We start from the raw sequence: 22,328 nt of genomic DNA, 5'->3' as shown, positions 1-22,328 counted from the left end.
GGCATGATAAGGCCACGAAAACTAAGCACTGATGTAACCCATTCTGCCCTCTCTCTCATGATCTGCCCAAGTTCACAGAATCAGCATTGCTGTCAGATGGCCATGAAAATAAATAATGAAAATAAATAAAAACAACCCTAAATATATTACTCCATAACATTTCCCAAAGATGCTCCTCATGGAAACTTTCCTCAGTTGTGGTTCCTTTCACATTGGAGTTGTCTGATATTATGAAGAAAGCAATCTTCTGTAAGCATTAAGAGCCTACAATGGTTCCTATAGTGGTGATCAACTGCTTTAGTGTAGATCTTATCTTAGATGTGTGATGATATATACTTATCAACTTCGACAGAATCCACTAGTTCAGACAAGGATTTAAGACAAAGATGTGCAACAACGCTGGTGAATTAAAGGCATAACAAAATTATTGAAATGGCTGGTGTTTTTCAGTTACTTCCATTAAGATTAGATTTTCCAAGCTTGGATTGGGATGAACAAGGGGGGGCATTTTTTAAAGTTTAAATTGCCCCCGTCGAAAATGGTCACATGGCTGGTGGCCCCGCCCCCTGATCTCCAGACAGAGGGGAGTTTAGATTGCCGAGTCGAGCGGAGGGCAATCTAAACTCTCCTCTGCCTGGAGCTCAGGGGGCAGGGCCACCGGCCATGTGACCATTTTCAAGAGGTGCCGGAACTCCGCTGAAAAAAAGCCCTGCTTCCATTAAGATTAGATTTTCCAAGCTTGGATTGGGATGCGCTCTTGTCAATATACAGAACTGTACTAAACATACAACCGCAACATGAAATTACTTTGCATATTTCTAGGGAAACAGCAGAAGAGTTTTAAAATTATACTGTTATTAATTTTTATTCACCTGAGAAATTACTACCAGGCTTCATTAAAGGTTTTGAGCAAACGTATCAGACATGATTAAAAAAACCCAACCTTTTATTTAGACATCTTATCTCCCAGTCAGTTATGGCATCATGGTTTCTCCAGAAAGTGGAACTGCTGAGTGGTATAAGAAGCTGAATGCTACATGCATTCGTGTGTCTTCTGCCAATGCTTTCAAAACTTTTAATTACATTCAAACAGCTGGTAGCATCATTGACTCAAAGCCCCAGATTACCTTGATTGCTCTGTCATTATCTCTAATCAGCTGCTGCTTCTCATCTTCAGACTTTTGTACAACATCTTGTAGATGCCTTTCTGCGGCAAGCTGCTGCTGGCTGCTTTCCTCTGTCAGAGAGGAAACGGTTGTCTTAAGTTCAGCTATGATCTAAAAAGAAAACAGCAGGCTAAAACTCCTACTATAGTGAGCAGTATAGACTTTGCATGCGTTTATGCTCGACACACGAATTGGAGATGGCAAACTCCACTGTGAAAATGCAATCGTTTAAATTAACATATTATGCACCAGCAAGACGAACATTCCACACAAAGAAATATAATAAGACTGTTCATTGCATAAAATGGCTGCACATAAAAATATCTGGGAGAATTTTCCACTATAAAATCCCCCAGCAATTTACTCACCAGAACAAAGCACATTTGTGATGTGAAAATATGGGCTTCCAGTTTTCCCCTGCACTGAAATGATTTTTGAAAATCATTCATCTGAAACACTTTCCCCTTTCCTTCTGGCTTTGGACCCCTATCCCATTTGGTCGACACAAATTCTTAATAAGATTAAACAGATTGGTTGAGTCCCAGAAGATCTCTTGCATGGACGCCTACAAATGGCAAGAACTTCCATTACACAGAGACTTCTTGATATTGAATTACAAAATGAAGACGCTCTGCTGCCCAAGAACTTCAAACGTCTAAAATCCAGCCCCAGTTTTACTGCTGCCCCTTACCTTTCCAATATCACTCACGAGCCTTACTGATGGGCTTTCTCCAGATCCTGATTTGAGGCACTTCCTTCTGCCGTTTTGCAGGGTAAATTTGCTTGTCTGCCAATGCATGAACGCCTTTGCCCATACATGACCAACATGGTGGAATCGGTCACTCATGTTCTCTTATTCTGCGAACTATATCAAGAGGAAAGGGCTTGTCTTATACGGCCTCTCTTGTCTAAATTTAACCCCTTGCAGTCCTATCTCGACTAGACCAGAAATCTTGTGCAACCTCCTTTTAGAAGACACTCAGAGCTCAGTGACTTATGCTGTGGCCAGATTCTGTTCCTTGGCCATTAGGAAACGCAGACTCCTTGTAGCTGAAAATGTGGTATAATTGCTTTTGCCATTTTTTCTTTTATCTTCATTGCTTTTATTTCATCAATTCTTCCAGCACTAATGCTCTGATCTTATCGTTATGCCCTGATGTAATAACTTATTTTTTTATCGCAGATTTGTTTTGTTTTACTGGCTTTTGCTGTAATAATAAATGACGGACTGAAACACCTTTTTGCACACTTGTTGGGACACATAATGCCAATTCAAAACTCTCTGGATGCACCACAAAAGAATGACGTTCTGGATATGAATAATAAAAAGATCACCAGTGTTCAATGAAATTTGATGTTTTGGCTTAGAATGCAGTAGTGGATGCAAAGAGCCACGTATATACACCTAAAGCACTTCTGCACACGCAAGGGGACGGCACCAACTTCCTCCTCTGGCTTTAGCCACCCAAACAGTGCACTGAATAACATTTTGGAGGGTGCCTCAACATTTAAATAGCTTTTCAGAAGGTACAAGAGCTATGGTTAAAAGAAAGGGGGCGTCTGAAAAGATGCTGTACATGCACAGCTGGTTGTGTCTGGGTCTGAAGATCCTGGCCTAACTCTGCATATATGACACTGATAGAGCAAAAACAGGCCAATGCCCCGTGAATGAAATGGACGATATTTTTATTTGTCAAGCTGCCTTAAAAAAGAAAAAAAAAGTCCTGTGATCCTTGGCTACTACCTAAAGCTAAATCTTTTGCACATTTATTTGGGAGTAAGCCCCATGGAACTCTGCAGGACTATCTGAGTAAACGTGCTAAAGGTTAGGCAGTTCTTTAGCCGGCCACAGATTTTGTACATGGCATCGAGGCTTGGAGCCCCGGTCTGGCATGAAACCTGGGAAGATGATGGAAGCTGCCTAGCATAAACGTTGTAGCCATCATTGCAGCAACAAGGAGAACTCAAAGGAAGCAGTTGTGCCATGTAAAGCATTTGCTATGAAAACATATTTAATAAGAGGACACATCTGGGGAATGTTTTCTCAAGAAGAGTTCGTGTGTTAGCTGAATACACGAAGGTTTGTAATAGCTGCCTTTTTACCTTAGCTTACTGACATCACACAGGCTGGCTGTAAAGATTTTGCCACACGCTCCTGCCCTCGCAAAGTTCTGGAACTCTTATTCATGTCATCAACAGCGCAGACAGATGGTGGAACACGATGGGCCCAAGAGAGATGGTATGACTTTGGTGCGGGCTGAATCTATTGAAAGATCCAATCCAATCCCTCCAAAACTAGCCAAGGAGTCAAATGTTGAAGAGCACAGTAATTTCATATTACCACATCGATTAAGATAAAATTGTGTAGAAAAGACCAAGAATAGCTAAGATGGGACTCCATCGAAAGTTCTTTGGAGTAATAGAAACTGAATTGCTTTAATAATGTATTAAGACACTTTCTTTAAAAAAAAGCTGACAGACAAGGAAATGCTTTGGGCAGAAATGTTCAGGGGAAAAAAATGTAATTGTTTATTTTGCCCTAACTTCAGAGACAAGTTCCTGGAATATATTTGGTGCGTGTGGGTGTTAAAAGTGAAATGTTCCAAGAGGCCACAGAGAGCTAGATTAGGTTGACGTTGTCAGCAGCAAAACCATATGAAAGTTATAAATGACCTATTATTAACGTTGTTTCACAAAGGCTATGTTCAAGTGACAGTGCGAGGCTGACGTAAATGCCACAAAAAGTGGAGACATTGAGCATTAAGACATTCATTCATTACCTACATCAGAAATGTGTCCTATGTGGCTCTGATGCACGACTTGTTCAAATTGGAACCCCAAGAAAGGCCTCTTCAAATTCAGAAAAGAGGGGCATGTACTGACTAGAGATGTCTTTGCACTAGCAGTGCTTCCCAGGATACATTCAGAGAATCTATCTGGCACAGAGAATATATCTGGCACTTCTCTATTAATGACATGGAAATGGAGCAACACCTCCCCACTATACTCCTGACTGGACAGAATCAAGAACACTGCCCATTTTCTTAGAAGCAAAGCCACTGCTTGAAATGGCAGGCTGGACTTTTCCCCAATGACAGCAATTGGATTGACTCCCATCAATGAGCTGTAACTGGATATCTAGAAGGACTCAAACCTGCAACTTCAAGCTGTCAAATGCAGATCATCCCATTAGCAGATCTATTCATTAGTAAGCGCCTAACTTATTAGGGCATCCCGGTTCCAATTGCTCCACTGTTTTTATGACAAAACTTGGAGTGGGCGCATGACCTGGGTTGTTTCCACACGGCTTACCCTTTGCCGGGATGCAGCGTGTTCTAGCGCGATAACAGCGTGTTCTTGTGCGAAATCGTGCGATTTCACACATGAAGACGCTGTATCCCGACAAAAGGTAAGCCGTGTGGAAATGGCCCTGATGTTGGGCAGGGTCCTTCTTGCCAACTCTGAGTGAATCTCGTCCCACCCTCGTTTAAATGAGGAGTAGGTAAAATTAGAATTATTAGAAGTTAGTAAAGAAAGAGAGGGCCAACAAAAAACTGTATTTCATAATTTCACAGGAACATACAAAATATGGATGACTGATCAATAATAAAAAGACCAAACTAGATGCACAAAACTGCAGAGTTTGTGAGATAAAACAGAAAATTTCAGCTACAGTCATATAGGCATGAGTGAACTTGGACTTCAACGCCAAAAGACAGAACTTGGATTTCGGACTCTGGAACTCTTGCTTGTGGGCTTCCCAGGAGCGTATGGTTGGCCACTGGAGGAGACAGAATGCTGGACTCTGCATGAGCCTGTGGCCCATCAGGACTCTTCTTATGTTCTCAGTCTTTCCTATATTTCCATCCAGTTCACACATAAAGCAAAGCAAGTCCCAAGAGTTCCCACAGAAGGGAAGATGGAACAGGTCAGGGCTTTTTTTCTGGGAAAAGAGGTGGTGGAACTCAGTGGTGGAACTCAAGACCGCACAATGACATCACTTTGGATCAGCTGGGACAAGGGGAGAATTTTTTAAAGTTTAAATCGCCCTAGGTGAAAATGGTCACATGGCTGGTGGCCCCGCCCCTTGATCTCCAGACAGAGGAGAGTTTAGATGGCCCTCCGCGCCGCTCGGCAGCGTGGAGGGCAATCTAATCTCCCCTCTGTCTGGAGATCAGGGTCGGGGCCACCGGCCATGTGACCATTTTTAAGAGGTGCCAGAACTCCGTTCCACAGCGTTCCTGCTGAAAAAAAGCCCTGGAGCAGGTAATTTGCTGACTCACTCTCACTTGCACTGGTTCTGTGCTTATGCTTCTTCAAGCGAAAAGACCCGATCTCCCCTGCTCTTATTGAGTTACTTCTCTTTGTTGCCGATATGCTTATGCCAGTTACACTGTTCTTGTTAAGTGTATGAAGTGGGACTCTGCTGGGCCAACATCTGGCTCTGGTGGGGCTCTGTCCTGCTTCTCTCTCGCTCAGAGTCCATGTGGAGAAAGCTCAGCGTGGCATGGTGCTGCTCACTTTCCTGACCAACGTAAAGAGGGAAGCGGAAGCTAAATATATGGCAGTGACTTGACGTTGGCTCTCTCTACCTGGAAGAAAAGAAATTCTTCTCTGGCGCTCTTTTCTGAAGCCCCCTTCAAAGCCAAGGAGCAGATCTCTCCTGGCAATAATACACAGTGAGTGAAAGAAATGCAAGGGAAGAGCTTCCTGACATTTGAGAACGTCTGAGAAGTTCAACTGCCATTTTGTTGCCTGCTGACAAAGCAGGAACAGTCAGAGGCAAACAGGGGACTCTTCACTTAAAATAACCTGGGAAGTTCTACCCCTGCCTTCTGGATGTATCATGTAGCGCAAAGGATGCCCGATTACCACAGCACAGAGAGTGAAAATAAAATGCTGAAGTAACCTAAACATTATAGCCTTGGACGATCAGCAAGTTGCCATTTTTTTTGTTTTAAGTTAAAAATGCTACTACATTTTGAAAAAAGCCAATGCTATAATCCTCAGGGGCTAGCAAATTAATCAATTCTCCATTTCTATCATCCAATTTAAATAAACAGCAGCTTACAAGAGATAGGGTATAGTTGTGTAAAGGGGGAAAGAGACTGACAGGAACTAGAATTAACTCCTAGGGCTGTAATCAAAAGCAAGCAAAGCTATTTCTATTTTCTCTTAACTGAAGGAACTTTCTAAAGTATTTTTTGTTTTTATGTTTCCTACCTGTGCAGATTTGGCCAATTTCTGACTGTATTCCTTTTCAATCTGCTTCAACTTGCCGTTGGCCTGAAATACACACACATACACACACACACAAAAAGGAAACCAGATTATCTCAGATGAAGAACGTGTACAGACATTTTGCCACTGACCCCTATTGCCTGGCACCTCGTCTACATGCCTATCACTAAGCAGCTGGGATTCATGCCAATTCCAACGCCCTTTTGTGGCCGCCAAAAAACCGCTAGGGCTTGTCTTTGATCTAGGGCCAACTATTCATCACTTGAAAGGGTGGGGGGAGCAGAACAGTACCTCTGCTGCCAATTATTAGGAAAACATAAAGGCCTCTGTGGATTTAAAAAGAGAGAAAGAAAGAAAGAAAGAAAAGGGGGAGGGTGGAGAGAATCAGGATGACTTCATCAGTAAGAAGGAAAAAGGGAAGGAAAAAAGCCACAAGCTCCACTAGGGGCTGTGAGGGTACAATGTGACGGATACTCTATGATTTTCTGTGCCAGCTGATGCCTGCTAGTTCCTTTTGTCATTTTCTTACACCCTTTTTGCTAAAAGCTGGCTGCTATTAAAAGTCAAAATCCAATGTGCCATGGAACCGTTTGGACCCCCTTTGACCCGCAGCTTTCACTCTCGCTGGTTTATCTTTCATATCTTTTAAGATAAGGTATAAAGCATTCAGAAAATAGGAGTGCTTTGTTGTTTGGAGATCCCATGCAATTGAGAGGGTAGTGTTCATTATATGCAGCTCCCCTATGAACTGATTCTACAACATCTCCTCTGTTCCGGCTGTATTATTAATGCCAATAAAGGTTGCTGTGCTGTGCTATGTTCAGCTCACCAAAAAAAAAAGGCTCTATTCTTTACTTTTCAAACTTACCTGGATCCCAATTTTGATATACATTTTTTTAAATAACCAGTTCCAACAGACATAATTTCACTTTGTTCTTGCATTTCAGGGTATGAAACAGCAAAGCCGTGTGTCTAAGAATGCTATAGTGGATTGGCTACCATCCATGGGGATTCCTTGTTCTCTTATACAAGAGGGCGGCACTCAAAGCCAAGCTACAAGTGACGCCTGACACAGGATGGACACTTGTCAGCTTACCTCAAGTTTTGATGGGAAATGTAGGCGTCCTGGTTTTACAGCTTGGCTCTCCATTACAGCTGCAAGACCAGGATGCCTACGTTTCCCATCAAAACTTGAGGGAAGCTGACAAGTGTCCAACCTGTGTCAGGCGTCACTTGTAGCTTGGCTCTGTGTGCATGCCATGGAATATCACTGTGAACGCATGGGATGTTTTTCTTCAAGAAAGCAAATGAGAAGCTTTGGACAATGCCCACTCTGTTTTGAAGAAGGTATAAGAAAAGTAGTCAGTCAAAGTCAGTTCAGCTTTGTGGGTAAAGCTATGATCTCAGTTCTGTGCTCAATTCTGCAGTTAGAAGTTAAAATTAACTCCCCCTAACTAAATACAAAAGAAGTTTGCAACTTGATCTGTGTGAGCATGGAATTCCACGGAAGCCAGAGAACTCTGTGCAAGTACAGCAGGCCACCGATATCTCACCAAAGGCAGAATGAGGGCCAAGCTACAAGTGACGAATGACACTTAAACAGCAAGTGAACAGACTCACGTGTATTCCTCCCTGTTCACTTGCGCTCCACTTGAGTGATCAAGTGGAGCGCAAGTGGAGTGCAAGTGAACAGGGAGGAATACACGTGAGTCTGTTCACTTGCCGTTCAAGTGTCATTCGTCACTTGTAGCTTGGCTCTGAGAGCGCAAGGAATCTTTTCAGCATCTAAGAGGATAATAGGGGCAAATAAGGCTGTTTACAGGCTGTTTCTTTAGAGCAATGGAAAGTTGTATCCCCTTAATGTTACTATGGTACCAGTAGTTTTATAATTATATCGATCAGTTCTGTTTTCTTAAATGCATCTTTCCTTCTAGACCCAACAGCCCTCGACCAGGGGTGGACTGGGAGGACAAAACAGCCTTAGGCAAGGGCCCCACCCCCACAAAGGAGAGGCGGAAGGAGGGAGAAGAAACCAGATAGGCCCCCAATTCTGCCAGGCCTTGTGTCCGGGTTGCCTGGGCCAGGAGCAGCCTTCCCTGGGCCAGGTGAGACTTGTGCTGTCTGCAAGCTGCCTTCTCCAAGTCGGGGAAGGCTTCTGATGGCTGGGAGCTGTCTTCCTCAGGCCAGGCCAAGGTTAGTGCTGGCTGAGAGCCACCTTTCTCTGGCCAGGTGAGATTCATGCTGGCCAGGGAATGCCTTCCCTGGGCTAGGAGCCACCTTCCACAGGCTGGTGCATCTCTTCTTGCCTGGGCTACACCAGACGAAGTGGGAGAGGGGGGAGCAGGCAACCAGTCCACAAGTTCCTTGTTGGCTATAATGGCCAATCTGTCCCTGCCCTTGACCAAGAAAAACCACCACTTTTCCACGTACAACCAAACAAACTCTGTTAACAGTACCAAAAATGCTTTGGACATGAGGAAGGTGTTACTTATTACGGGTGCTAACTGACGGACACTCCAAAAACTTTAGTATCAGAAAATCCACAAAAATTAGTTTGACTAGAGACAATAGCTGGACCCCCCCTCCCCCAAAGTGAACGTGTATATCACTTGCAATGATGGTGAAGCTAAGATTTGTACACAGCTACAGTGAACAAAGGGTTCACAATTGTGGGGAAAGTTTTTTTAAAAAGTGACCCACTTCTGGGGGCTCCAACGGTAGGCATTTTCAAACACTAATGTCAAAATATATGTTCATACAAAGTGGATTTCTGTTTACTCTAGTAAGCAGTGAGGTCCAGTTCCCTCGTAAAACAGACCAAATCGACAAAGAGAGGTGGCAGGTGAGTTCTAGTGTTGGGTAAGAATTAACTATCGACATAGAAAGAAATGTGCATAGAAATAAACAGCTAATATATTTATTAAAAAGGCCTGAAGATTATGATGGCATAATTCCACAATTCTAAAGCACAGAGCAATTATATTCATTCTTATTATGTGTTTTTTATTTTAAAAAGCAGAATGGTAATATGGGGGGGATACAGAAAAGAAAAAGAGGGATTATATAACAGAATTATGTAAATCAGAAATAACTGTCTATAACGAAGTGTATAAAACAGAAAATTTACTCCCCAACATTCCCTTCATTAAATTTTTAAGACACGGTCTATGAACTATGATAATTTGCAACTACATTATTGCTTTCATTATTGCTACATGTTCAATATACTACTTACTTTCGCCACATTCTACATGCCCACTATATTTAACAAATAGGTAATATATGAGAGTACAAAAGGAAAGTCTATTATCTTTCTCAAGATAAGAAAGTAAGGAATGAGTCTGCTCAGGATCTATTTCTTTATCCATTTATATTCCAAATGTTACTTTTAAAGCTTATTCTCCCACTTCTACATCGCAAGCAATACATTTATATACAATTTTTGCAACTGTTTCTCATTCTAAATTTATTTCTTGCTTGCATAATACACATTCCATCTCTCCTCAAATTTCATAATTGATCTCTTTCTCAAATAAGCTGTTAATTTTGCCATTGCTGCATATTTGGCATGTTTATTTTCCCATTTTTCTAAGCTTGGACATTTTCCAGTTTTCATTTTGCTGCATAAATAATTCTGGCTGCTGCCATCATATATTCAAATATCTCACCCAAAACCTTTGGTAGTTTATTAGGCAACATTCCTAATAACATATTCTTAGCTTCCATAGGAAATCTAAACTTTAATATAGTCTGCATTTTCCTATGTATTCCTTTTCCAATATCTTTTTCCTTTTTTGCAAGTCCACCACATATGATAAAAGGTTCTAGTTCCACCATTTCTTTTGTAATTTTAACTACTTTCTCAGTATCCTTTGGGGTAATGGTATATTACCAATGGGGAAAAGGAATTAAATTCAGAGCTAGCCATTTTATACTAATTTTCTCTTAACGCCTGGCTAGCTATGAATTTAATTCCTTTTTCCCATTGGTGCATAGGTATTTGCTCTCTAAAGTTCTGCATCCATTTAATCGTACATTTTTCACTTCTTCACCTGATTCCAACTGAAGTAATACTTTATATCCATCATAGTAAATGATTTTTGTTTTGTAATCCACTGTTCGAACTCAGTCATCTCTCTTAGAGCTCCACCTTCCATATTAATAATCTTTTTAAATCTTGAGAATGATTGGTAATATTGTAGCCATTTAAATGTTAATTCCTTCATCTCTTATATATCTTGCCTGGACATGAGTTTCCCCTGGGCATCTACCATATCGCCTTATGTTAAAAAAACACTTATTTTTCATATTCTTATTGTGATACATTTCTAGAGTGGAGAGTTTGGGGGACTCAATAAGTTCTAATGTTTAAACCATATTCTCAAGAGTTCATCTCTAATTATATGACTCCTTTCTTATGTTATATGCTGCTGGTGGCGCGGAGGGTGATCTAAACTCCCCTCTGTCTGGAGATCAGGGGGCAGGGCCACCGGCCATGTGACCATGTTCACCAAGGGTGATTTAAACTTTAAAAAATTCCCCCTTTGTTCCAGGTGACCCAAAGTGACATCATTGTGCGGTCCTGGGAATGTGCGTGCACTTTGCGCATGCACAGGTGGTACCAGGGGCACCACTTCTTGCCAGGAGTTGCCCCCTGTGCTGGCAACCCACTGAGTTCCACCACCTCTTTTCTCAGAAAATAAGCTCTGGTTATTATTATCCCCGCAACAGAGCTGGGGAGCTGGGGCTAAGAGGAATGACTTACCCAAGTCTACCTCTTAAGCTCATGGCAGCAGTGGGAATTGAACCCGCAGAGAGCTGATTCCCAACCCAACCACTTAACCACTATGCTACAGCATCTCTTCTGTACAGAGCTTCTGTACAGAGGCCCAGACATAATGCCAGGGCGGAAAAACCCAAACCAGAAACCCAATTTAATTAATTAAATAATGTAGTCAATTAATTAATTGCATGGTTAATTTAATTAATTATGCATGTAATTGAATTGCAAATTTGTCCAAAAATCATCCTATTTATAAGTTCAAACAGCTTTTGAGTTCTCATTGCATCAGAGAGGCAATGCAAGTGACTCCATGAATATGAGATATGATACATTCTTCTATCATTCTCAAGCATAGGATATGACTCCAAACTAAGTATCTTATTTACTCTCTTTACCTGTAAGACACCTGCCCCTTGGTTTGCATGCAGCTTCATTCTGCAAGGGAGATTCCATTCATTGCAATACAAAGAAAACCCTGCAATAAAAGAGTTACATCCTGACCTACAATCATAGCTCAGGGAAGTTTACAAATAAAATCACACTTGTAGAGCAAACATCCTTGCCAAAATAACAACAAGGTGAGAGATTATTATATTCCTCGTCAAATGGATTCCCTCAAGATCAAAGATCCATATTCTCAGCCAAAGGCCCTCTCAAATAATGCAATCACATCCCCTCCTGAAAGAAATGGGGTTTCCAATAGTACATTCAACATGGTGGAAGGTATAACAGAAAAAGTTCTTATACATGTGGTGTGTGTTAAATGCAGCAAAAGCACTGTCAGGAAGAAGCGTCAGGCTGAATGGAACGGGTCATTGAGATATGTGAATGGCTGTGAAGTATTTTGAAGGTACATACCAGGAACTCAGACTGAGCCTGGAAATGTATTGGATGCCAATGCTGCTGTTGTAATGGGCCATTGTATCCCACACTGAACACAATTTAATATTGAGGTTACAGAAACAAAGATCAGTTGGAATTGATCAGCTGAGTCTATAGGGAAGACAGTTTCTGAATAAGATAAAGATGAACAAAGCAATGGCTGCTACATGCTTCCACTTACGCAAGACTGAGCTCAAGAGTACCTCCAAACTCTTCACATGATTAACTAAAGACAGCCACACCCATCAAAAGTCGGTAATTCAATCCCATCCAGAGTATAAACTTTTTCAACTTCTGCGTTGTCTGGATTCAGATTTGGCTTGCTCACTCTCGTCCTTTTGAGCACAACATTCAAACACTGACCTCTGACCATTTCCTTAATCTTCATTAGTGACAAGTATAGCTGGACCTCATCAGCTTACTGATGACATCCAACTCCGAAAGCTATAGATGCACTCATCCATTGACAGTCATTAAAAAGCACTAGTGAGAAGACAGAGCCCTGAGGGATACTATATCTCAAGGTCCATACCAACGTCTCTGCCTCTCCAATGGAAACCACTGGAAAGCATTCCACTCCACTTCTTTCTGTAACTATTCCAAAAACATCTGATAGCCCACAGTATCAAATGCAGCTGACAAATCCAGAAGATTTAAGGACGAGGCATTGCCTCTATTTATATAAATGGAGATCATCCACCAGAGCAACCCGAGCTGTCTCAGTCCAAAAACCAAGCTTAAAACTGGACTGAAATTCGTTTTTACTTTTTCAGTTGCTAACTGCCTCAAGCAGATCTCTGGGAAGGTGGTATAAAAACCTACTAAATGAACTGACTACCCATATAAACAAGCAAATGTATATATATATAACTTCCAACATTTTGCCTACTTTATTTTTATCACGGGAGGGGTAAGGTGCTATGCTGGACATACAAATTATAGCCTATATCACTAGAAACCTTATTTAGTTCCCCTCCTTCGTGTTACAGTAAGCATAACCGAAGGCATTAAGGCCAGAAACTTGTTTTGGTGCTAGACAGAGTGAATGTAATAACCTGTTCTGAATTAGCTTCATTGGTTCCTAATTTCTAGGTTCAATTCAAGGTAATTATTACCTATAAAGTAAGTAAAGGCCTGGAACCTCCATATCTGTGCGACTGCTGCTCTTGATATGCTCTATGACCAATTCACCTAGCTGAGCAAGGTGTCACCCTGTAGACGAACAGCTGCCTGTACCCAACCATTCTCTTTTGTAGCCCCCACCTGAGGAAATAGCCTGGATGACAAGGTCAGGGAGGTGCCTGTATTATTATCATTCCTTGGAATATGCAAAACAGAACTGTTTCGGAAGACATTTTTATAAAGGGAATATTGTTGTAGTTTGAGTATCTGGAAATTTTTTAGATAGGTTCGCTGCGTTTGTTATATTGTTGGTATTTAATTTTTGAAATCCATCCAGAATCTCTGCGAGAAAGGCAGACTGTAAACAAAGAAAATAAATACATAACTTAATCATTTTAAGGGAAGTTGAATTCTGATCCCAATACACTGTTTCACTGATTTTACGTTCACCTGCGGAACTGTGGCGCGCATATTCCTATGATGGGAGTGATAGTCTTTAGATTATGAAACAAAAGCTGTTTTTGTATTAAGGTGTCTTCTCAATTTTGAATTTGCATGCTATCTCAGAACCAATAAAGAGAAAGAAACCAGATTTTAAGTCTGCTGAAAAGCCAGGAAGCATTATGATCTAACCCATTTCTTATTGCAGGGGACTACAAGGTCAAAAGTTCCTACAGCCAGTTTCAGATATTTTATGAAATGATTTAATTTGTCAGTTAAGAAAACTGCATTAATTTGGACGTGCCATGGTGGAACTCAATTCTACTCAAGCCCATTTTTACTTGTTTTGAAATGTAATGTTTGTAAATGTGAAAACCTTGATTTTAAACCATTTTCCTTTTATCGTTGATCCTGACCACGATTCCTTGGAAGAAAACTCTGCTGACTTCTCTACAACTGGAAAACTTAAATGCAGGAGATATGTTTAGGCAGGTGCTAGTTTCATATGAGATATATGGTCTATCAGCAATAAAAAAACGGTTTACAGGCATGTAGCGTGCTTATGTGCCAGCATTCTCTTTTAATTATATCCATACCGTGTAACTTATTGAGCCAAACACTGAATGCTAAGTTGGAATTAGATCAAAAGACTGTGTTGTGCTATCTTGGAAGGTCTACTCTACAGTGCAAATGAAGGCTGTATCATCTTTTTTTTTAGTAATGTTTTAACAAAGTCAGTTTAATTTCCAGCTCAATGGCTCTGTACTTCAGAGAACTAACTAACACACTTCGTGCTGTTAAAACCTTGTTAGACTTCCTTAAACAGATCCAGTCAGATCACAAGCACCGATTAACAAGATATTTGTCTTGTAAAGAGAACTTTTGAAGCATTCCTTTCCCCTTGTCTGAGTCACTCAGCTGATCTGTGGGCCAGTGTTTGTGACACTACAAACAATTGCTTGTACAGTGATCAGTTCTGACATCATAAATACTGGGTTGTGGTTTCCCTGAATGAATGAGTTCTGCAGCTGGCTGCCGCTTAAGTGAAAGTTTTCATTTCTAAATACCTTGATGAGCAGCCATGAGGAGAACGGAAATGACAAATGGGCTTGGTTTTGGCAAAAACATAATGGCTCATAGTTCGCAAGAGCAGCTGCCTCTCTGAAGCATTATAGATCTGAGGTCCACACTTAGGCACCAAAATCTCTCTGTTTACAATTGTGTCCTGAGCTCACCCAGTATTGCTCAGCTATTGTGGAACGTATGGCATGCAAGATTTCCAAGGCACAGTTTGGGGAAGACGTAAAAAAAAATCCCTAGGCATCAGAATGCAAGTTGGTGGCAAAGGTTTGCATATGACAGCCTCAGCTGTCGTTCCGGCTTCAGCGGATGTGCTGATATTAATCCGTAAACATCACAAAGGAATCAATGGAAATCACACATCGGAGTCAATAGTTAAAATACAATCCGCTATGATTTTCCTTTATAATAGTAATCCTGTTTACAGACAAAGGAAATGAGAGAGGGGAAACTGTTTTGCTTACTGAACAGCTAATAATGTAAGATTTTAGATTTTATTCAAGACTGTTTCATAAGCAGAATACCTATGGACAACTCTGTGTGCTCTACTGGGCGACCCCATTTGCAGTGCTGCCAAGTTACCTTGTGTAGGCTCGAGTAGTGGAATGCTCAGTTGGGTAGTGACTGAGCATCCCGAAGGCCAGAGAGGGGCAGTACTTTCTTAGAAAGTTGAAAAGTGAATGACACAGCAATTGCGTTAGAAGCTTACATAAATTTCAGGCTTTTGGAGTATCAAAAAACAGCATCTGCCATTTAATCTGAGATGACAACGGGAAAAAATAACAGAGCAACAATGGTGCTATTGCCTTAACTTTAATAAAAGCTATTCTCCGTAACAGACAATCAACCCCTCCTGAGAGACCCAAACTTTATTAGACTCACTTTTCCTGTCATGTAGCCAAGTAGTCTCTCGGTTGATTCCCTCAGACTACTACTTTTAATTGGGTGCATTTTACTAGTGATAATGGGACCATCTGTAAATATCAGGTGGATGGCCCCATTTGCTCAAATCAGTTCCAGCTAGTCCATGACAGCGTTCTCGCAAAGGTAGACAGGGCTTTGGCCACTATTCCAAAGTGCCCAGTGCCATGCTGTTTAGTCTGGGAGAACCATCGTTACTGCCTTTGATCCTTCAAAGTGGAAGAACTGCATCCATTGCCCTTCCTTCCTGAAACTCCACAAAAGGATCAGGAAAATAACGGTCATTTATTAGCTGTCAAGATACCAACAAAGACCCTCTCTGACTTACCATACATAGGTTGTTAATCCAGTTTTTGCTTAGCTAGAATCAGGGCTTTTTTTTCAGCTGGAACGCGGTGGAACGGAGTTCCGGCACCTCTTGAAAATGGTCACATGGCCGGTGGCCCCGCCCCCTGATCTCCAGACAGAGGGCAGTTTATATCGCCCTCCACACCACGGCACGGAGGGCAATCTAAACTCCCCTCTGTCTGGAGATCAAGGGGTGGGGCCATGTGACCATTTTCACCGAGGGCAATTTAAACTTTTAAAAACTCCCCCCTTATTCCAGCTGACCCAAAGTGACATCATTGTGCGGTCCTGAGTTCCACCACCTCTTTTCCCAGAAAAAAAGCCCTGGCTAGAATGATTAGGTAAAGGTAAAGGTAGTCCCCTGTGCAAGCACTGAGTCATTACTGACCCATGAGGGGACGTCACATCACGACGTTTTCTTGGCAGACTTTTTACAGGGTGGTTTGCCATTGCCATCCCCAGTCATCTACACTTTACCCCCAGGAAACTGGGTACTCATTTTACCAACTTCGGAAGGATGGAAGGCTGAGTCAACCTTGAGCCGGCTATGTGAACCTGGCTTCTGCCAGGATCGAACTGAGGTCGCGAGCAGAGCCTGGGCTGCAGTACTGCTGCTTACCATGGGGCTCTTAGCTAGAATGATTAATTTTGTTTTAAAACTGTATTCTCTATCTTTCCATTTCTCTTATATCCTTAGTAAGATAATTTGGAAATGACCGCCGTGTCAGTCTTGCAGCAGACTCCACACATGACAAGGCAGATTGGTTTACAGACTTACGGTGTGCATGTACCGGGATGTTGGAGGGGTGGGTATTAAAATGCTGCAGTATTCAAATGCTGCCTGCACCTCTGGTTTGGGCATAGGTTTTTTTTGTGTGTGTGCTTATATTACTCTATAAATTGTCCAAATGAGTCCATACACTGACAGCACTGCAAATGAAATAAGTAAGTACAAACTAATTACTATCTAGATGCAAAAATGCATTTTGTGTCCATTAATTTGCTTTTTAAAAAAAGGATGCAATTATGAAACCACAATGGCCAATTATTGAGAGTTTGATCTACTAGATCCTAGATCCTCACCAGGTTCTCGAGAAGTTAAATGCTCAATTGCTCCTCAAAAGTAGAAGACAGAATTATCAATAAGAGGGACCACAGCTGTGAAAAGAACAAACACACACCTGGAATAGGTGGACAAACGGTACATACGGAATGGATAACACTAGTACATTGTTTTTCAAAGTTATTTTTATTGCAGTTTCTAGTTTCTTCAGAATTCTTGTTAACACAACTCCACAATGTGTTTTAAATTCAAATTGCTCCTCAGAAAACTGAGTACCCCCGCCCTCGCCACACACTTGAACATTTCAATAGATTAAGCCACACAACAAATGTTTCACCCTCAGAACCACACAGGGAAATCTGGACATCACACACTCAGAATCGCTTTGCAAAAAAGAGTAACAGTCCCAAGAATCCCATTTTATAGGGAAAAGAAAATGGGATTCTTGGGAATCGAATGAAGAATATCAAGTGGCATAGAGGAATGGGGTGAGGGTGTGGTGGCTGTTTACTCACCCTTGACAACTATTACCTTCGGGTCATAAGAGCTAATTTCTCAAAAGGGAAATGTAGCACTCACTACTTAATATCTAAAGCAAAATGAAGAATTCAACACTCAATTTTGCTCCCCAAAATGATTTTTACAAGTTCTGTTCTTTCTGTGGAAGTTTTATGTGAACAACTCTCTTAATTCCATGAGGTGTATTGCGTATGTTTTTCTAGTGTGCATTTTTTTTTTTTTGAGAACGAGCTTTAGCTAGTTTAGGAATGAAACAGAATCTGACGACATTTTAAAAACCAGATTGGGAAGTCAATAGTCACATGCAAGTTAATGTTCTCTAATTAGCCAAGTAAAAGTGTAAGCAAACTTTAAAAGACAAGGAGGGAACTTTAGAAAGAAGACCTGCCCCAGGGAAAAAGCAACAGTCCTCTGATGTATAGCAAAGAAATTCACATCAAAGAGCTTAATGTAAATGAATCCATAGCACTGTCTCTTGTGCAAAAATTCAGCACTGGATACATTTGACTGGTGTCAAGGAAAAATGACCTCAGGAATGTTTAAGTCTACCATATTTGCTAAAAAGGCTTTGAAAGTACTTTCTCCCCATCCCTTTCAAATCTAGTTTAGAGACTGACAGTGTGGCTTAAAGCAGCCTTCAGTGGTCTTAGAAGGGTTTACTTAGGATCGCTCAGAGTGATGATTGCTCTAGTAAACGTGATTTACTCAAAACACTGTATACTTGATTTTTTTTTTAAAGTAAGTTACAATAAATTGTACAATGTTTTAGCAGTTGGCATTGTAGGATATGGCACAATCCCCTACTTTTCTTCCTTATTCACAGTTCACTACTTTATTTCTTGCAACTTCCCCAGAATAACACATGGAAAGCAGAATTGAATGACTAAAGACAAAAATAGCAGCACAGACTCAAACACGTTGTCCGGGGTCTGGGTCCCAGCCCCCAGACTTGGTAGGAGGGAACAGCAGGTCAGCCGGGCTGATGGGCAAACAGAGGGGGCAGCCAGCAGACAGCAGGTCAACTGGTCAGCCAGCTGACAGCAGGTCAACCGGTCTGACTGGCAGGCAGAGGGGGCAGCTGGGGGACAGCAGGTCAACCCCTCCCACAGGCAAATGGAGCCAGAACCTGCCGGTGCCAGGGGCAAGGAGCAAAAGCCCAGGGCCTCAGGAGGCAGGGGGAGACAGAGAGAGGCCAGCGAGTCCCACTCCCCTAGGGAGGGAAAGGGGGCTAGGCAAGGCGGAAGGGGGCAAGGGCAGAGGGATTGGGAGCCCAGCAGTCACCCACCCAAAGACCTTACCTGAGGAGGAGAAGCAGCAGCAGCCCCAACAACCCAAAGCCATGCCCCAGCTAGAAAATAGTAGCCTGGCTCAGGAGTTGCCAAAAGCCAAGCCACTCCAGGTGGGGCTAGTGGAGGCACTCGGCATGAAGCCCTGGGCAACCAGCCAAGGAGCCGCAGCTGGACCCACCTTCAGCCATCAGCTCAGCCAGGGAGGCCGGGCTGCTAGCCAGGGAACTGCAGCTGGACAGGCCTTCAGCAATCAGCCAAGGCAGGGAGGCTGGGCAGCCAGGGAACAAGGCACAGCTGGTGCTGGTCAGTGGGGCCAGATCAGCTACCCCAGCTGCAACTGCTTGGTGCAGCCCAAGACCAGGCTGGAAGAGGGGTGGGACAGTAGAAGGAAGCCCTATAAAAGCTGGCTGGGAAGAGCCCTGAGGTGGTGGGTGTGAGTGAGGAGTGATGATGTGGAGTGAGAATGGTGCAATGCAAGAGTGGAGGTTTGGAGGAGAGTTCTGGAAGGAGGAGATGAAGGAGGACGCAGAGGGTAAGCAGGCCAGGTTGAGCAGGCCAGCGAGTGGACTGAGAGGGAGTCTGGGTGAGGTATACCGCCCCTCCTTCCACAGAGCAGGGTCCTGCAGAATCCCTGGCCCCCCTGTGACGTCAGGAGCAGACCGCCCAGTGCCACGCCCAGCGGCAGCGGCGGCAAGCCCTGACACACGTAATTTAAACTTCCAAAATTATTATTAGGACGACTTCAATATTTCAGCTCTATTAATTAGCCGAATATCAAATGACTTCCAGAGCTTGAAAAGAACAGTAGATACCAAATCCGTTGTACCATAAAACGATTAATACTCCCTTTACAGTTTTCCTTTAGCTGTATGATATGACTCAAATTACATTTTTGATACGGCTACTGAACATGAGGAAGGAGGAACAAAGCATCATATTCTAATGTGAAACCATTTACACTAGCTATGAACAAAAGAAGTGATAATCTGACATTCAATCTCCCCCCACAAAAAACTGTCCTACAGTAACTACCATCTTTACTTAAATGGGAGACCACATAAAATCAGCTCCTATTTTATGAACTCTTCCTTGAATATTCTCCAGCGCTTTATGTTCCAAAGGCTATTGGAAGCCAAAGAATTTTTCCAATTAAAAGTCCATGAAAATCCATAGACAGGATACAGTGAGAGTCTTAGGGAAGGGTGTGCTAAGCCCATATTCACCTACTCTTATCTACCCCCCCCCGTTTTCCCCATGCTGAATTCCTCTTCCTCTTAGATCTTCCGCTCCACAATATATCTATTACACGATTTCCGTCATTTCTAATCACAAAAGGTTTGTAACCACCCTCACCTACAAAGCTACTCCATGCATACTAACAAAGGGCAAGGCCAGGACGCAGAGTACGCCTCTGTCCTCTATTTAAATCCCTTTTTGCTTCCTATGCTGATTTGTCAACCTCATTTTTACTTTGATTCAGGGATGGGGCCTCTTGTGTGTTCCCTAGACAGCCATGGTAGTATTGCTGATGGTCGCTCTCTGATACCATCCTGCCTCCAATAGTCATTTGAGAATTTCTGCACCACATGAATTTTTCTCCACTGCTGGCACAGTTAAGTGGGCAAAGCAAGTTTCTTACAGTTCAGTAAGAAGATGCAACGCTCATTTCACTTAAGTACACGTGCGTAGGTTGCAATACTAAGCAGATCTACTTAGAATCCTACTTGGATCTGTCCTCCCAAGGAAGTGTGTTTAGGATTTCAGCCATACTCATAGTTGTTAGAGAAAACAGAGAACTTATTGCATATAAGGGTCACCAACTGACCAGTTATCTACTGGCAGGGCCAGATTATGCCTTTTCTGGCTAGTTTTCTGGCTAGTTTTTTTTAACTAAATGGAGGAAATAAATTATACAGTATTTGAAATTATTAAAAAGTCTATTTGTCAAAAATGGAAAAAAACTGAGCGGGGAACTAAAACGTTAAATACAATCACAGTTTAAATGCAAAAAAGAATTTCAAATGTTTGTTAATGTAGATAGGATTAATGGATGCAAGCTTAATTCTTTAATTCTTGCTTTATGCATGTGGCAAAATAGGAATCTGGATTGTTAAAGAACTGTTATTTTATTAATATACTTAATATCAGGTATGATTACGTATGTGTCAGTCCTAGGGTGTCAGTCCCTGGCAGTAAGATCCCCAAGTCCCTCACAAGAAGCAAACAGATGCATTTGTTGAAGAAACTTTATTTAGAGATCTATTCAGTTCAGGTATTCACTCATAGAGAGAAGTTGGCAGAAGTAATTAGTTAAACAACAGGACTACTGATATAGAGGGATGTTCTCCCGCCCCTTTGCATTCAGGCGCGAAAACCTAAAAAGTTACATGGGAACCAAGCAGTTTAGTCTAGACAAAGTACAGAATGAAATCATTCTCCTCTGTGAAAAGATACATTTCAGCACACAGCTGCAGCTTCGGCCCAAGGCCGCTCAAAAGTGAAAGTACATACTGCTTAGAGATAAGCAAGAGGCCGTTTGCTCCTCTAGAAATTAATATTAGCAATCTAAACACTTTCAGATGAATTATATGAAATGCATAAAGTACAGTACGGAATTTAGGCATTATGGCAATATGTATAACACAATGATGGCATGGATGCTTATATCACTCAGCCTAGACAAAGTATAAAATGCAACAATGGTATGCATGGTAACACAATAATGGCATATGGCATATGAACACAACAATGGCATGAATGCTCGCATACATGACAGTATGTGACATGTCACAACTGACTTATGGTGACCCCAGCAAGGAGCTTTCAAGACAAGTAAGAAGTAGGGGTGGTTCGCCATTGCATTCCTCTGCAGTCTTCCTTGGTGGTTGCCTACACAAGTACCAATCCTACTTAGCTTCTATGATCTGACAAGATTGGGCTACACCATGCCGCCTTCCCTCTCCGAAGATCTTATTAGTCTAGGAATTATCTTGTTACATTGGGATGAGATTGAACTTTACAACTGACCAGTAGAAAATACCTCTTGGCTACCAAGTTAATTCATAACTTGTGAACACTGCATCCAGACCATCCTGTAGTTGTGCTGACAGAGTGATTCATATTGAGTCTTGTGGATTATCAAAATGGATGGAGTGGTAGGTAGCATAAACAGCCTGCTTGCCCTACCACCAAGTCTGCTACTCATCCTCCTAACATACAATGCCAAGACGAACTGCCAGAAGGTATGCAACAACCACCCACCAGAAACAACTAGAAGAGCAAGTTAGTCTGAGGGTCAAAGGGAAGGAGACCAAATGTTATTGTATATAAATAGCTGCATGGGTTTTCAGATCTCTGTCCAAGGGACTTAGTTGCTGAAAGGGTTGGTTCATTTTCTTGAGTGATCAATTGCCTTGTATGGGTTTTGTATGCTCTGGCATTGTTTTGATTCTCCCACACTGTGACCTGTTTTC

General features: G+C 42.1%; 1 protein-coding gene across 1 annotated transcript in view; it reads right to left on the bottom strand.

Moving 5' to 3' along the window:
• The window catches only part of CEP112 (centrosomal protein 112), a 464,588-nt gene that overhangs the window by 100,719 nt on the left and 341,541 nt on the right, over positions 1–22,328 (bottom strand). Inside the window, exons 22-23 of the mRNA XM_054976905.1 lie at positions 6,390–6,452; positions 1,128–1,277 (exon numbers count right to left, since the gene is read on the bottom strand). Coding sequence (XP_054832880.1) covers positions 1,128–1,277; positions 6,390–6,452 — 213 coding nt within the window. The remainder of the gene's footprint in view (positions 1–1,127; positions 1,278–6,389; positions 6,453–22,328) is intronic.

This window comes from Eublepharis macularius, chromosome 4 (genome assembly GCF_028583425.1).
Source record: "Eublepharis macularius isolate TG4126 chromosome 4, MPM_Emac_v1.0, whole genome shotgun sequence".
NCBI classification, from domain to species: Eukaryota; Metazoa; Chordata; class Lepidosauria; order Squamata; family Eublepharidae; genus Eublepharis; species Eublepharis macularius.
This window is presented reverse-complemented; position numbering and strand designations above follow the sequence as displayed.